The 16,823-nt window shown below is 55.6% G+C and overlaps 2 protein-coding genes across 2 annotated transcripts in view; both read right to left on the reverse strand.

Moving 5' to 3' along the window:
* The window catches only part of SLC9A8 (solute carrier family 9 member A8), a 261,909-nt gene that overhangs the window by 181,271 nt on the left and 63,815 nt on the right, over positions 1 to 16,823 (reverse strand). The gene's annotated exons all lie outside the window — the stretch shown is intronic.
* RNF114 (ring finger protein 114) lies at positions 1,743 to 12,514 on the reverse strand. Its single transcript, XM_056108468.1, has 6 exons — positions 12,345 to 12,514; positions 8,077 to 8,227; positions 5,409 to 5,515; positions 5,111 to 5,225; positions 4,108 to 4,215; positions 1,743 to 3,338 (listed from the first exon to the last, which is right to left on the reverse strand). Exons 1-6 carry the CDS (start codon positions 12,485 to 12,487, stop codon positions 3,273 to 3,275), a joined length of 690 nt encoding a protein of 229 aa, XP_055964443.1. The 5' UTR covers positions 12,488 to 12,514; the 3' UTR covers positions 1,743 to 3,272.

A 16,823-nucleotide genomic window follows, 5' to 3' on the forward strand; every position in this document is an offset into this window, starting at 1 on the left:
GGGTAGCGCACGGGTTCCAGGGACAAAGCTTGGCTTGACTCCGCTTCCAGAAGCCAGAGCGGGAAGTTTAAAGATTATTTGGCGGCAGAATGATTAGGTACCAGAGATGAAAAACAGTAATCTGGGCCGGAGAGCGCACGCAGGGGATAAGGCGCTGGCCTTGCACCTGGCTGATCCCAGGTGACCCCTGGAATCACACACCGTCCCCCAGCACTGCCCCAAGTGATCCTGGAGCACAAAGCCAGGAGGAAGCCCTGAGCACAACTGGCAAAAATCCAGAAAAAAAAAGAAAAAGAAAATGATGGTCTTCACTGTTCCTATTGGAGAACCGTGGGAAACCCAAGGGGAAGGTGAGGACTGTTCAAGAAGCCAGGCCCAGGTGGGGGTCAGGGCATGGGACACATCCCACTGGGCACCTAGATGCACCCACCTGCTGCCCACCCTCTGCTGGGCTAAGAACTTCCGGCTGAGGACCGTCTCCCCGCGGCGACGGATGGCGGGGCCAGTCCATAGCAGATGGTGTCACTGTCACTCCCATTATTCATCGATTTGCTCAAGTGAGTCCAGTAACGTCTCCATTGTGACAGTTGTTACTGTGTTTGGCGTATCGAATACGTCACGGGTAGCTTGCCCGGCTCTCTGAGAGGGATGGAGGAATCGAACCTGGGTTGATCAGGTCAGTCGCATGCAAGGCAAACACCCTACGCCCTCTGCGCCGTGCTCTTGCTCCAGGCAGGCAGGTGATGGAGTGAGGGAAATGCTCCCTTCAGGTCCTTCTGCACCCGCAATGCAAGTAGCCATGGGAACAAGTCTTTTCAGTCCTGTTCCACAGCTCGCAACACTGTGCCAAGCACCAAGGGCAGTGAGGCACAAGACCCAGCCTTGCCCCGAGAGCTCAGCTGAGGGTCACAGCCAGTAAGCAAGCGACTGCAGGCCTAGGGAGATAGTTGGGGCCCGAGGAACCCCTGCCGCGAGAACATCAAGTTGAGAATTCACTGTAGGGGCCGCCACTTTGGGCTGCAGTGGGGTCCAGAGCCTGGGGCCTGTGCTGTTAAGAGTCCCCGGACACAAGTGATGCCCAACGCTGCAGGGGTGAGAGATGGGAGGGCTCTGGTTTCGCTCACAGCCGACCTGGGATCTTGAGCACACTTGGTGAGGCCCCCAAACAAAAGTGAACATCAGCACAGCCAATGGGGTTCCAGCCGGGGCTGTGCTGGGGTCCCAGGTGAACTGGAGACATGCGTACAGACTAGGAAGGGATCACAATAATCGATGTTGGTGGTGCTTCAAAGAACCCGGGCTGACAGGAGCTGGGGTTTAATCCTAGCACCTCCAGGAGCGCCCCCAAGCAGTGAGACGGGAGTATGGGGGCCCTTGAGCATCACAGAAAGCAGAAAGGCAAAGAAAGGAACAGCACTCCCCAAATTTGATGCAGGCGCCGTACCCACGAGCCGGGGAGCCGGGTGAGGAGAGCACGTGCCCTGGGTTCAGTACGGCAGGGCTCCCCCGCCCGGTCCGGTCAGAATCCAGGGACAAGCCCACCGCACACATGGGCCCTCCGGAGCCCGCTGCTCTGTGCCAAGGCCGGTGGACCCGCGCCCAGCAGCGCCCAGTGCGGGTGTGTTTTCCAGAGAGGACAGGCCAGAGCCAGCGACCCAAGACAGGACCCGCCGCCTCCTGGAGGCTCCCGGGCCAGACACCAGCAAACAGTCACTCAGGAAAACAGGTCTCGGGACTTTCCAGCTGGATAAATTATGAAATTTATTTACAGTTCACCTAAAAGCCAAAACATAACAAATTTCACTTTCTGGAAAGTCGTCTTATTAGAAATACGTGAAGTGCACTTAACACAAGGCAGTCAGTTTCTTGGTGCGACCAGCATGTGCTCTCAGGCGGTTCCCTCAACTGAAGGCTTGTCCACGTCCCCTCTAGACAGGCTGGAATGAACGCCAGAGAGCAGCGTGGACTCCCCCCGAAATGACAGTGGACGTGAGCTTCAAATGAGGCCCTCCCGAACCACAGCACAGCAGAAACACACACCCCACCCCAGCAGGCGCAGGCTGGACCCCGAGACACTCCTAGTCCTGGTCCAGCCAGCCACCGCATCTCCACGTCCAGACGACGGGCGTCTGACATGAAAAAAAAAAAAATGGACAAGTGCATGCCTGCTCTGAGGAGGCGGTTGGCAGCTCTGGGCCTTGTATCTATGGGGATCTGTGAAACAGGAGGAACATCCGGATTCTGGAGCAGTTACCGATGCGAATTTCCCAGAACAGTTTCCGTGTGTGTGTGTGTGGGGGGGGGGGGGGACAGTGCGGCAGCGCCACGCCCACTCGTCTCCACACACAGTTAACAGCAGTGTCCTAAAGACTAGCTGGAACAACAAAAAAAATAAAGTTCCCAAGTTCCCAAATTAAAGGTGAAAGAACTAGTATCCACAGAGTCCCCAAATTTCTTCCTTTCACACGGGGAGGACCAAGAACGTAAGCAGGTTCTCCACTCGAGAAGAATCACAAACCAGTCATCCAAAAATCTCTCTTATTTGAAAACCACACGGTAACACTCAGCCCCCGCCCCGGCTCTCCCCGCTGACCTTTCTCCCACTGACAGACGGAGTTTCACTTTCCTAACCTAGAAGCACTTATTCTCACTAAAAATATATGGTTACACCTTATCCTAAAAAAAGGCACCATGCAGGCATTTAAGACTGAACCAGTTAACTAAGAGTGTGCAGGAGTAAGAAAATGGTATCGCCAATCCGAACATTCACCCCAGCGGACAGACGTCTGGGTGGATTCCAGGCAGGCGCTTCAGTTCCTGGCCAGCGCCAGTCGCAGGAACAAGCAGGGCAGAGACAAGGTGACTGTCAGACCCAGGCTAGGAGTCACCCTGGCCGGGGGACACAGGCATCTCACTTGTGCTATTCACGACGCAAAAAAAGTCCAGGTGGGCTTGAAGAACTCGGGTGAGGGCTGGATGGGAGGAGCTCGGAGAAACAAGGACCGGTGGGGGGGCGGGGGGGTTCCTCCCTCGGGGGCAGCGGGAACTCCCAGAAGCAGGTGAGGCGCAGAAAGACCAGACCGTGGAACGACAAGATGAGCACTAGGGGATGAGCCAGGAGGCAGGGAGGACGCAGACCGAGCCCTGCTCCCGCGTCCCCAGCGGCCCTGTCTGCCGCCACGGCTCAGGCCAGGTCTGTTGGAGGAGTCGCACGGGGCGCGTGGGCACATCACGGAAGCTCCGGGCACACAGCGGGGCAAGGCGGGGCGGGCTCACTGGTCGATGACGGAACGCTGCAGCACCTGGCTCATCATGTCCTCCTCGTCCACGTCGTAGTCCTGAGGGCACAACGAGCCGCTGAGCCGGGGGCCCCTCGCGGGAGGGGCCGGGCTGCTGCACTGGCTGATCTGGGGCGCGGGGAGACACACAGCGGCCCCCTCTCTGCTGGGCGTTTGTCTGACCCGGCAGCTGCCGTGCCCGCAGCTCCGCACGAGCGCAGCAGGACATGAGTCACCCCGTCTGGCCGGCAAATCCCTCAGAGCCCATTTCTCTTATCTGCCCTGTCTGAGGACACCTGAGCTTCAGGATCCCAAAGGAGGCTGGACAGCGGGGAAACACGACACGCATTCAGAGAAGGGGGCAAACGCTTTGGGGGCCAAAGAAGCGAGAGGCAGCAGACACAACACGCGGAGGAGCGCACACCCCGGAATGCCAGGCCCGGCCAGAGTTCGGTGGGCAGGGCGCCAACCAGGCTCCACGCCCCGCATTCCTCCATCCCCGAGAAACCAGGAGTGATTCCTGAGTGCAGGGACAGGAGGAACCCCCGAGGACTGCCAGGTCTGGTCCAGAAAGAGAGAAACACTCCAAGACCCCACGTGCCTGAATGTACAAGGGCCCAAGTCCAATCCTGGCAGGGCACGGGCGCGAGTGTCCCCGCAAGCCGGTGAGCAGCTTTCCTTAAGAGCCACCGGCCAGGTCCTCGCCCCAAGGCTCCGGCTGCTCCCTTGGGTCCGGGGCGCAGCCAGAGCTGAGGTGAGCAGCCGAGTCCATCGGGCGGCTTGGCGCTGCCCCGGGGAAGGAGGGAAGACGGCTCAGCCCCACACTCACCACAAAGGTATCGTATGAAAACTGGTGCCGGCGCTGGATGTGCTCGATGAAGTTGGCGCTGCGGTAGTTGGGGTCGCCCCAGGGCATGGAGGCGCAGATGGGACACACCTGCGAGAGAGAGACCACCGCTAGGCAGGAGGCTGGCTCCGTGCCGGCCCCCGCCCATCCCCCAGCCAGCACACCGAAGGCCCCAGAAGCAGCCCTGGGGCTGGAGGGCACCCGCCTGGCGCACCAGCACCCCAGCTCCTCTTCCGGGCACCACAAACGGTCCCAAGTACCGCCAGGAGTGATCCCTGAGCGCAGAGCCGGGACTAAGCCCTGAGCACCAGTGAGTATGGCCCCTAAACAAAAGCTGGTCTGTTTCGCCCTAGGCTAAGCGCGCACTGCCCCCGGGGCAGCCCAACTAGGTTGGACCCCCGCATGGGACTCGCCCCTGTGAGGGCTGTCCTCCCCCGACGCCCAAATCATGCTTTCCTAGTACGATGCTCTTAGGAGATATGGGCTGACCTATTCGGAAGCCAGGGCGACTTAATACGTCACCTGTGACTTATTCTCAAACGGTTCGGCAAAAACATACCCGTTTTATACTACCAACCAAGTGATCTGTGAGCCGAAATGAAGAAAAATCACTATGAACTCTTTTTTTTCCTGTGAATTGGGTTTTTCTCCTTATGTCAAAAAAGAAAAGGCGGGGGCTGGAGCAATAGCACTGCGGGTAGGGTCTTTGGCTTGCACGTGGCCGACGCGGGTTCGATTCCTAGCATCCCATAGGGTCCCCTGAGCACCGCCAGGAGTAACTCCTGAGTGCAGAGCCAGGAGGAACCCCTGAGCAATGCTGGAAAGACCCAAAAAGAAAAAAAAAAAGGTGGGGGCAGGAGAGCCAGTGGGTAAAGCACGAGCCTCTCGTGCGGTTCTATGCCCGGCACCCCAGCGGGCCCCTCGAGCCCCACCATGCGCGATCCCAGAGTGCCAATGGGTGTGGTCCCCGAAAGATTCCTCTTACCACAGACTTGGTGTCCGTGCTGTGAGTGAGCTTGCAGTGCTCCACAAGTCCTTCCTGGTCAAAGTTCTTCTCGGGACAGTAAGGACAAGGAAAGGTATAACGGTTTGGTACGTGCCTGGAAGAGCAAAGGCAGGGAGAGAGCCCTCAGCGGCCGGCCCCAGCCGCTCTCGCCACCCTCCGGAAGACAGAAAAGCATTGCCCTTGGCTCGCCCACCCACCGAGGCCCTGGGCCCTCCGAGGTGCCCACTCTTTGTGTGACAAAGAATGACCCCCACCTGGGGAGGGCCGAGCCGCTTACCGGGGCTGAAGGGATGCATCTTTGGTGGTGGCCTTCACGCCCTCCATGATGAAGTTCTGGTACTTGGAGCAGGTCGCCACATGGGACCGGATCTTAGACAGTAAGAACTTGGACAGGAAGAAGCAGAGCCCACCAGTCAGTAAGAACCTGGGGTCAGGTCCACGCCGTCCTAAAGCAAAGCCCTAGGACTGCTAGGACTCCGGCGCCAATCTCACCAGACTCCTGGCCAGCCCAGGGCGGCTGCAGAGCCTGTCGGCTTGGTCGGTGGGTGCGTTACTGCTAAGGCTTACGTGTGACTCGGCTAAATCGGGGTATTTCTCTCAAACTATCCTCAAGAACTGCCTAGGATACGCTCCTGACACGCTCCCTGTTCACAGATACAAGCCTCAGTGTTTCAAACTAGCATCTCAACCAGTGTCCAGACGGTAAGAACCCCATTCGGTACAGCAAAGTAATCATTTATGAACAGAGATCATGTAATCCTTAAGTATTACTGATAAGTGACCTTTAAAAAAATTCTAGAAACATGAATTCTCTTTCTCCTATAGAATCCAATTTTAACAAGATGGAAAGAGGAGAGAAAAAAATTAAACCCAAAGAAGACTTCATCACAGGTATCCTTAAAAGAGTGTTAAGACAAAGAGGGGCTGGAATAATAGTATAGTAGGTAGGGCATTTGCCTTGCAAACAGCCGACCCGGGTTCAATCTCTGGCATCCCATATGGTTCCCCGAGCACTGCCAGGAGTAATTCCTGAGTGCAGAACCAGGAGTAAACCCTGAGCATCACCAGGTGTGACCCCCCCCCAAAAAAAGAGAAGAGAGTAAAGGGAAAATAACCCTTTCTGGAGTCCTCATATACTTAGAATTGTAATAGCATACAATTGTTCATCCTTAAAATGGGGAAAAAAAATGCTAAAGGTAAAAAAACCCAAAGATCCCATTTTGTGAACATGAAGATGAAGGTAATAGATTTTATTTCAGTATCTGAGGTTCCTAAATTAAAGGAAAATACCAGGAAAAATACTTCCAACGATTTGCACTCAGATTGACCACATTGTCCTCTATCTTACCTCCAGTTAAGTACTTGGGGGCTTGCAGCCAACACCTGGGGGCTCCAGGCTATGAGGGGTGGGTAACGGCACTCTGACCACGGCCATTGCGGCAGACATGCAAGGCTGCCCAACAGTCACAAAAGGGGGAAAAGGAGACGGTTTTTCTAGTATCTTATTTTGAAAAATCCTCCATCTTGGCTTGCTCTTCAAGCTCACGCTCTCCCTGAACACAGATCTCACCTGCTTGTCTCTATGGATCTTTGCTGGCTTCTGCCATTCCAGAGAAACTCATGTTCTCTCCTCAACATGTACTTCCTCTCTTTCCTCTCACATCTAATTGTCAATAAAACCCATCTTAACTCATCATTAAAGCAGGCTGGAGCGATAGCACAGCGGGTTGGGCGTTTTCCTTGCACGCAGGCGACCCGGGTTCGATTCCCAGGATCCCAAATGTTCCCCCGAGCACTGCCAGGAGTAATTCCTGAGTGCATGAGCCAGGAGTAACCCCTGTGCATCACTGGTGCAACCCAGAAAGCAAAAACAAAACAAAAAATCCTCCATCTTATCAAAAAACAAAAAGGGCTGGAAAGACGGTCGAGCAAGGAAGACGCTTGCCTTGTTGGATCCCAGGCATCCCATATGGGCCTGAGCCCGCCAGGAGTGATTCTTGGCACAGAGCCAGGAGTCAGCCCTGGGCACAGCTGGGTATCACCCAAAACTTAAAAAAAAAAAAAAAGACAAAAAATACTCTGCAGTCCTCTAAGTTGAGTCATTTTCAGAGAGAATGTCTGGAGTCTGGAAGAAGCCAACATTACTCTGAAGTGCCTGGAATGAAAAAAGCCATAAGGAGTGTGAAGCCTGTAAGGCCACATCCATCTCCTAGGAAATAACGATGGCAGGATCTCTCCATGCAGCAGCAGTTGAGTGAAAACACTCACTTGAGTCTCCGAGGATGAGTGGGAGGCGGCCCCACAGTCAGATGCCTCCAGTCTCGCGGCTGCCTCCACACTGACCTTGTCTCCCAGCACCTCGCTGCCAAGGGCTAGAAAGCGGAACCACTGCACTCTGCAATGACCCACAGCATAAGACTTCCTCCCCTCACACAGGTCACCTGAGTCACTGACTTCAGTCTCTATTTTTTAAAAAAGTACCACGCGGTCCTTCTAGTCAAATGAAATTGTGCAAGGTCGATAGCTGGAGAGAGTACAGCCGGGAGGGTGCTCGCCTTGTATGTGGCCGACCTGGGTCGGTCCTCGGCATCCCAAGTAGTTCCCCTACGCCCCACCGGAAGTACTTCCCGAGTACAGAGCCAGGAGCGATCTCTGCACATCGGTGGGTGTGCCCTCCAATTGTGCAAAATGGTCTGAAATTTTGAGTTTTTCGTATCAAAGTGGGGATAACTGATTTCTACGGCTTTCATTGCTCAAATATATGCAGTATATGAAACCCTTAAAAAAACAGACCCACAGCATACAAGGTCGCCCAAAGAAACGGGGCCGCCCATGCCACAGAGAACGTGCGTGCACACGTGCTGTCAGCCGCTGCGCCATGCTCACGCCGCTTCGCCCCGCTCCTCACGCAACACACACCGGCTCCTGCATTTACGTCCACATACATTTTTGCGGCAGCCATGGCAGGAAGTCTCTGTGGTCTCGATCTGCCGCTCGAGCTCGGTGGCCCGGACCCCAGGTGCCAGAGCGCTGCGACACACCCCACAGACAGGCTTCTTCGGCTTCAGACATTCCTGCAGGCATGCAGAGCAAAAGCTAGAACAAGACACACAGAGAACCTGCGTCATGCACCGTGGAGACAGACAACAGACAGGGGTCAACGTCCAGAAGGACGTCGAGGCCTCACGGACCGAAAACGACTCGCTCCCTAGGCCTGCTCCACAACCGGGGTCTTCTCGGGGCTGGAGCGACAGTACAGTGGGTAGGGCACTGCCGTGCATGCGACCGGCCCAGGTTCGATCCCCGGCGTCCCACACGGTCCCCCAAGTACTGTCAGGAGTAATTCCTGAGCGCAGTCAAGAGTAACCTCTGAGCAACCCGGGTGTGGCCAGAAACAACAATGAAAATAAAAACAACAATAAATGCTGGATCTCCCAAGGCCAGTAAATGGGACTGGGGGCACTGGGTGGGCGCCACCACCGCGTGACAGAAGATCCTTCTCTGGGACCACAGGCTGGCGCCCTACTCCATTTGTGCGCCCCCTGAGCAACGCCAGGGGGATTTCGGGAACCTCAGTTTTCCCTGGAAACAGAGCATGGGACCTACCTCTAGGGTTGCTGGAAAAAGGAGCATGCATTAGCAGCTCCAGAGTACAACGTCAAGTACGTATGACATGTGCTCCAAACGGAAGCTGTGACCGTCAGAGTGAAATGCAAAATACGGTAGGAAAGAAACGAAGGTAGGAGCAGCTACAGCAGACACGGTCAGGCTGCCAGGACTCCAGAGGCAGTGTAGGGAAAGCTTCGCCCTGCACGCGGCAGACCCTGGTGTGGTACCCGGGTGTGGTACAGCACTGCGAAGGGTACTCCCAACTCTCTCCCCCAACCCAAAGAATTTGTGTTGCACCTGAGGAAATAAGTCACTTTCCCCCATAAGTAGTTGGCAATCAAATACTTAAAGCGCAGTATCAAGGGGCTGGAGAGAGAGCAGAGCGGCTGAGGCACGTGCCTTGCATGCGGCCGACCTGGGTTTGATCCTGTGAGATTCCCCGAGTACTGCCAGGAGTGATTCCTGAGTGCAGAGCCAGATGTGAGCTCTGAGTGGCCCCAAAACAACACAAAACAATCTTGAGGTAAGGAAAAGATTTTATTTGGGGTAAGGCAAAGAATAGTACAGCTGGGTCAGAGATAGTACAGTGTGGAGGGCACGGCCTGGCATGTGGATGACCAAGGTTCAACACCTGACATCACATATGGTCCCCAGAGCCCTGCCAGGAGTAGGCACTGCTGGTGTGGGCCAAAACAAAACCGAAACAAACAAAAAAACCAGCACAGTCTACCTGTATGGTCCTGTGTGGGTCTGGCCCCAGGGACAGTTTTTTTTTTTAAGGGTGATTTAAAATAATGGGGCCAGGGAGATGCCGCAGAGGGCTGGGGTGTATGTTGCACATTCAGGAGTTCCAAGTTTGCTCCCTGGCACATGGTTTCCCCAGCACTGGGAGGGACCCAAAAAGGAAAAACAAAAAGATTTGAAGTAGAAACCAAAGAAAGGACTAACAGCAAGGGACTGTGAGGCACGAGAGAATTAATTCAGGAAGTGACTAAAGGCAGCATCAGCAAGACTTGATAACTTCCTGAATTTGGAGAAGAAAAGGAAGGTCAAAAATAACCATGTTTCTACCCTAAACCCAAGGCAGCGGATAACGCTAAACTAAGATATACAGAAAAGAATGAACAGTGCTGCGTGGCAGTAAGTGGGTAGGGTTCAATTTCTAGCACCCAACATGGTCCGGAACCCTGCCAGGAGTGATCCCTGAGCGCAGAGCCAGGTGTAAGCCCTAAGCACCACCAGGTGTTCCCCAGCAAAAAAAAAAAAAGGTAAAATGGACTGGCTGTGGACTGGAGCGATAGCACAGTGGGTAGGGCGTTTTCCTTGCATGAGGCCGACCTGGGTTCGATTCCTTCATCCCCCTCGGAGAGCCCGGCAAGCTTCCGAGAGTATCTGCCTGCACAGCAGAGCCTGGCAAGCTCCCCGTGGCGTATTCGATATGCCAAAAACAAGTCTCATCATGGAGACGTTACTGGTGCCCACTCGAGTAAACTGATGAACAACGGGAGGACAGTGCAGTGCAGTACTGGCCACATATACACACCTAATTTACCTTTGAACTCAAGGTGAGTAAATAAAAGTAATCTGTGGGACTGGAGAAATAGTACAGCAGGCAGTGTGTTTGCTTTGCACATGCTGAACCCAGGTTTACTTCTTGGCACCCCACATGGCCCCTTGAGCCCACCTGGAGTGATCCCTGAGCATAGAGCCAGGACTATGCCTCGAGCACTGCCGGGTTTGGCCCAACCCTTCACGCCACCCCAAAACCCCATTTTAATTTTTCTAGGAATTTTTCTATTGATGTTGCGAGGCAAAATGCAAGCAGGCTGAAGGAACGATGGGCACAGTGGTAAAGTGAGGTCGCTACCTCAGAGCCAAAGTAGCAGCTCAACAAGCTAGATGGGCACCCTGGGAAGTCTGGGCTCCATCACCACCCTCTGCTCCCCGAACATCCCAGGGGCTCCCCCAGCACTGAGCCAAGAGAAGATTCTTCCATTCCACAGTGGGGCAAACACAGAGGTGACTTTCAAGTAGTAATTAAGCATATGAAATGAAACAGGGCAGAGAGACCACCTGGCATGGATCTCAGCCTCGTCGAGGAGGAAACCTTTGAACAGATCTCAATTGTAAGGAAAGAGATGCACGGGCCTGGACGCACAGGGCTCCCGTGAGACAACCCCGGGGGGAATAGGGGTGTCCGAGCGGCAGAAGGCCTGAGTCACGGCTTGAGGAGGTGGGGCTGATGGCCGGGGCTCAGAGGCATGGCCCCAGAAGAATCCTGGGGCCCAGAGGACCCGGGGAACATCATGAAACCGTGTCCAGTCTGTGGGCCAGCAGCTCCAAGCCTTCCTCTAAGCACAATCCAGCCGGTACGCATGCACCAAGGGAGCCCATGACCAGAGTGAGCTTTTCCTTCTCTTATCATCACTGGGGATTGAATACTGTTAGTTAGTGCCTCACATATGCAAGCCAGGTGCTCTAGTGAAGAGCTCCCCCTGGCCTGAAAGAACATTTGTTGGGTGTGTGGCGGTGTGTGTGTGTGCGTGCCAGTAACATCCAGCTGTGCTCAAGAGCCCCCCCCCCCCAGCTCAGTGCTAAGGGGTCAGGAGGACTTGGGGACTCAAGCCCAGGGCTCCCACAGCAAGGCTGGTTTTACTTATTTATTTTTTTAAATTTTATTGAATCACCGTGAGATAGTTACAAAGCTTTCATGTTTGGGTGACAACCACACAATGATCAAACACCCCCACCCCCCACCAGGCTGGTTTTCGTCCTCCAATCCCCAGCTGGCTTTCGGTTCCCTTATTCCTGGGCCTTCCCGCAGCTCCGCCCCGCCCGTCACCAAAGGTCCCTTCCAGGAGCACCCGCCCGCCCGCCCGGCCACCAGCTTTTGCCCCGGGTCGCAGAGGGGTGTGGCAGGTCACAAAGTCTGTCTGCAAACCCAACGCCCAAGCGGTGAACTGCAGCGACGTCTGCTTTCACGCGGGCGGCAAAGTGGGCAAAGGGCCCCGCACCTGCCTTGGGGGGGGGGGGGGCGGGGGGCGGGGGGAGGGGGAGGGGGGAGGGGCGGGCGGTGGAACCGACCCCGGAGTCCAGGAAGGAGCCCCCCCGTTTGTTCCACCGTCGCCCCCTGACCCAGGGAAGGTTCCGAGGTCGCAAGGCAACCGCCAGCTCCCCGCCGGGACGCGGCGCGCGGTCCAGGCTCCGTAAATCAAGCCCCGAGGCCACCTTGGTCCCGGCCCAGCCCGGCATCACGACCCCACTCCCCGGGGCGCCCCTCCCACGGCAGGTCCCGAGCTCATCCCCGGGCGGGGGGGGGGTCACGCCAACGCTCGGGCAGCGCGGCGTCACGTGACGGCGCGCCCCGGGGGCCGCGGCCCGCCACCCCCTCCACCCCGCCGCTGGGCGCCCCGGCCGCGGCTCACAAGAGCCCGGCCCGAATGATGTCGCCGTCACCGCGGGCAGCCCCGCGGGCGCGTAACGGCGACCCCCAGCCCCGGAGCCGCGGGCGGGGTCGCGCCCCGCCGCAGACCTGAGGGGCCGCGCCCGCCGCCGCCGCCGCCGCCGCCGCGACGGCCCCGCCCGGCCCCCGGCCCCCGCTTACACGTGTCCGCAGGGCACCTGCACCGGCTTCTCGTACACCTCCAGGCACACGGGACACGTGAAGCGACCCAGGGGGTCGACGTCGGCCGCGGGCCCCGCCGCCGCCTGCGCGCCGCCCGCACGGGCCTCCTGTCGCGCCGCCATCTTGCCGCCGCCGAGCGCAGCGCCCCGGCGGCCGAGGAGGAGGCGCCTGGAGGGGCGGGGTCGCGGCGGCGGCGGCGAAACCGCGCGAGAGGAGCGGCTCGGGGGCGGGGCCGCGGCGGCGGGGCCTGTGAGAACGCGGTGGGGGCGGGGCCTGGACGTTGGGGGCGGGGCCTCAGAGGAGGGGCCTATACGAACGCGGTGGGGTGGGGGCGGGGCCGAGGCCTGAGGGGCGGGGCTGTGGCGGCGCGGCCTGTGAAGACGCGAAAGGGGCGGGAACTTCGGGGCGGGGCCTATAAGGACGCGGTGGGGGCGGGGCTCCGAGGCGGGGGCGGGGCTGTGGGACGCTCAAGCCCTCTGAGGGGTCCCACCGCCGTAAGGCCCCGGGCGTGAGAAGCTCAGGGCTTCGTGAAAGAGGAAGACGGCTGACTCTCCTATCCGCAGATTCTCGGTATCCGCTCAGACTTGGTTCCTGGGCTTCTATCTTCCAAAATCGTTAGTGCTGTTAGTCTTTGTCATCCTAACCAGTGGCTTTGGGGACTGAGCTATAGTACTGCGGGTCAAGGCGTGTGCCTTGCAGGCGGACAACCCGATTGGAACCCCGCACCCCTATGGTCGGGCCCGAGCCCTCAAGCAGTGATCCCTGAGTGTAGAACCAAAAGTATGCTCTGAGGGCTGGAGAGATAGCACAGCGGGTAGGGCGTTTGTCTTGCACGCAGCCGGCCCGGGTTCGACTCCCAGCATCCCATAGGGTCCCCTGAGCACTGCCAGGAGCAACTCCTCAGTGCAGAACCAGGAGTAACCCCTGTGCAGCTCCGGGTGTGACCCGAAAAGAAGAACAAACAAACTATGCTCGGAGTCCAGTGTTCCCCTCCCCCTCCAAAAAAGTCCTTTTTTTAAAACTAAGCAAATTTAATTTTACTTTTAATCACTTAACTTCCCGTTAGTCAGCGATTTGCTCGAGCGGGCGCCAGTAACGTCTCCATTTGTCCCTGTCGCGTGCTAGTGTAGCCCAATGGCATCTGTTCACTCCGGGAACATGAAGGGCCTCAAACCAATCGTTCATGATCTTGACAAGAAGTCTGACCATCTGGTAGGTGGGCGGCCACGTGGTCTTTTGACATCCCGTGGAATCCAGTCGGTAACAGCTCTAGTCCAGCAGTCGTCTTTAAATCTCATTATGTGACCAGCCCATCTGATTTTCGACACCTTGGCAAATGAGGCAGCGTCCCTGATTCTTGATCGTCAACAGATGTCAGAACTCCGGATTCTTTCTCTCATTTGAGTGAAACGTGATATTCCAAGCATAGCTCTTTCTATTCTTCTTTGGGAGACCTGAATAAGGGTGATTAGAGGTCGCCCCAAAAGCCTCTATCCCTCTCGGAAAGACTGGCAAGCTACCGAGAGAATTCCGCCCGCATGGAAGAGCCTAGCAAGCTATCCGCTGTGTATTCGATATGCCAAAACCAGTAACTACAACTGGTCTCATTCACAAATTTTACTTTTATCTTTATAAAATTTTTTTCAAATGTTAGTTTATGGGACTTTTTTCCTCTCTTGACAGATACTGTATTTGTGTGTGTGTGTGTCGGGGTGATGGGGGGTGGATATCAGGCATCAAACCTCAGACCTCAAACCTGGAAGGCATGGACACCATTGTGTTTGATCACACCATTCACTCACCACTCACTCACTCCTTCCTCCCTATTCTGTTTAGCTCAGTTCTGCATTCCAGAGTCCAAGGGTTTGCTTTCAAGCAAACTACTGTCCTGGGTCTTGCTTTTGTTTTTCTTTGTGGTGCTGATGATCAAACCTCACGTAGGCAGGCGTAGGCGAGGCTAGTACTCTACTCCTGAGCTATATCCCCACCAGCACCTCAAGCAAACAAAGTTCTTGTTGCTGTTTTTGGGCCACGTCTGGCTGTGCTCAGGGATCATATGCAGTGCCGGGAATTTAACCTCGTCGGCCACATGAAAGGCAAACAGCTGTACTATCTCTCCAGTCCCAGTACTATCTCTCTGGTCCCAAGCAAAAATATATTTTCTTTGTTTTGTTTTGGAGACACACCCTGGATGCTCAGGGCTTACTCCTGACTGATTACTTCTGGTGGAGTTGGGGGACCATATGTGATGCCAGGTGTCGAACCCACGTCAGCATCCTACTCACTGTACTATCTTTTTGGCCCTCTCAAGCAAACAGATTTTAAGGGGACATCTGATCTCTCTCCTAAACTGCAACTAGAAATTAAATGTCCTGGCCAGAGAGAGTACAGAGGTTAAGACACTTGCCTTGCATGTGAATGACCCCAATTCAACTCCCATCATCATATGGTTCCTCAACACCACTGGGAAAATCCCCAGGTTTTTCAAAAAAAAAAAAAGAGAAAAATGATTATCATGTTGGGTTGGAGCTATAGCACAGCGGGTAGGGCGTTCGCCTTACAAGCGGCCAACATGGCCGACCCGAGTTCGATTCCTCCGCCCCTCTCGGAGAGCCCGGCAAGCTACCGAGAGTATTCGATATGCCAGACACAGTAACAACAAAGTCTCCAATGGAGACGTTACTGGGCCCGCTCGAGCAAATCGACGATCAACGGGAGGGCCTTTACCTTTACCTTTACCTTTATGTTTCTGTCAAGGGACTGTAAAAATGGAGTGACTGGGACCCGAGTGATGGTGCTCCCTGAGTGTGTTCCTCAAACAAAAAGAAACAGTGACTATGAAACAGTACAATTTATTTCTTTTTGTTTGGGGGCTGCTCCCAGTGGTGCTCAGGGCTTACTCCTCCCTCTGAGCTCAAGGATTATTCCTGGAGGAGCTCGGAGAACCATAGGAGATGCTGGGAGTCAAACCGGGGTCGACCCTTCGCTCTGGTCCCCAACAATACTACTTCTTTTGGTTGGATTCTATCCATGCTGAGAAGGACAGCTTGTTCTCGCTGACGTGTTCCAATTGGACTTTCACCCCATAGACTCTCTAGTGAAAGCAAAAGCAGTGGCTCACCCTGCAGCGGGATGTTCCTCATTAATACTGTTTTCACTCGCCCCACTGGAATTCCAGCTCCAGCATGTGGAGAGGGGAAACTGAGGCTCCAAGAGGCAGACGGAATTTCTCACAAGGAGCTGGCCTAGAACCCAGCCCTTTCCAATCCAGGCTCTCTCCACTTCCTGTGGCCCCTAATTGGCTCTTGTATACGGTCCACTTAACCGAAAACACATCCTTGCAAAAGGCAGGCCCTCAGGCCCTCTGTGGTTTCCGTATCAGCAAAGTCAATCAGCAGTTAACCTTCACCCACAAGACCACAAAGCCCGCAGTAATGAGTCCACACAGCCGAATAAAGTGTGTTAAGCCGGATTAATGGGGCACAACTGTGCCCCTCCCATCCACCCCTGGGCCTCTCCATTAATTGGCTACACCTGGAGGTAGCTGGAGGCTTATTATTATTTGGGGGGCCGAGGGGGGGAAGCGACTTCCCACACTCAAGGCTCACTCCTGGAGGGATTGAGGGGCACCCATCCCTGTGCTCGGGGGCCCATGCCAAGGCTAGCGCCTACACACTGCAATCCCCAGCCTCGCCTCCAGTCTGGGCTTTTAAAATGAACTTTCCGGGGCTGGAGCAATAGCACAGCGGGTAGCGTGTTTGCCTTGCACGTGGCCTATCTGGCTTCGATTTCCAGCATCTCATGTGGTCCCCCGAACGCTGTCAGTAGTTATTCCTGAGTGCAGAGCCAGGAGTCAACCTCTGAACATCGCCGGCTGTGACCAAGAAGTAAAATGAACTTTCCGCGAGACCCTAAGAGCAGGACAGAACATTAATAGCAAACGTGTGTGTGTGTGTGTGTGTGTGTGTGTGTGTGTGTGTATGTGTGCGCGCGCACTTCCAGGCATTTCACAAGAGTAAATGCTCAGAGCCCACATATAACTTAGGTTCTGTTATTATTCCCCTGCAAAAAAACCCCTTCGAACATCCATGGGAAGTGAGTCAGGATTTGAACACTGGAAGCCTGGTTTTGGCCCTGTGCATTTAGGAGTGCCCCCTTCTCAAAACCTGGGCATCTGAGTCATCCAGGGCTGCTTGAAACATTCATTCCTAGGTGTCCCCTCTCTTCTGTCCTTCAAAAGTTTCCAGAAGATCCTAGGTCTGGGATCGGGGATTTGCATCTGTTTCCCAGCTGAGGCTGATCCTGGGCAGGGTTATATTGTGGGAACCACCGGCCTGCAGTACCACCTTCTGCCCTCCCCCCCCCCATCAGGGATGAAATTCAATGTATTCTCTTCCCTTCGTGTCCCCTCTCTGTTCCCCGTCCCCTCCCCAGCGAAATGTTCCCACTTCCACCTAA

The sequence above is a fragment of the Sorex fumeus genome, unplaced genomic scaffold, assembly GCF_029834395.1.
Source record: "Sorex fumeus unplaced genomic scaffold, SorFum_2.1 ptg000213l, whole genome shotgun sequence".
Lineage (NCBI taxonomy): Eukaryota > Metazoa > Chordata > Mammalia > Eulipotyphla > Soricidae > Sorex > Sorex fumeus.

Coding starts and splice junctions, on each gene's coding strand:
- RNF114 (XM_056108468.1), bottom strand. CDS start 12,487: ATGGCGGCGCGACAGGAGGCCCGTGCGGGCGGCGCGCAGGCGGCGGCG. Junction 5,516..8,076: donor GCCATGGCTGCCGCAAAAAT/GTATGTGGACGT, acceptor TTCCTGTCCAAG/TTCTTACTGTCTAAGATCCG. Junction 3,339..4,107: donor TTTCATACGATACCTTTGTG/GTGAGTGTGGGG, acceptor TTGTGCCCTCAG/GACTACGACGTGGACGAGGA.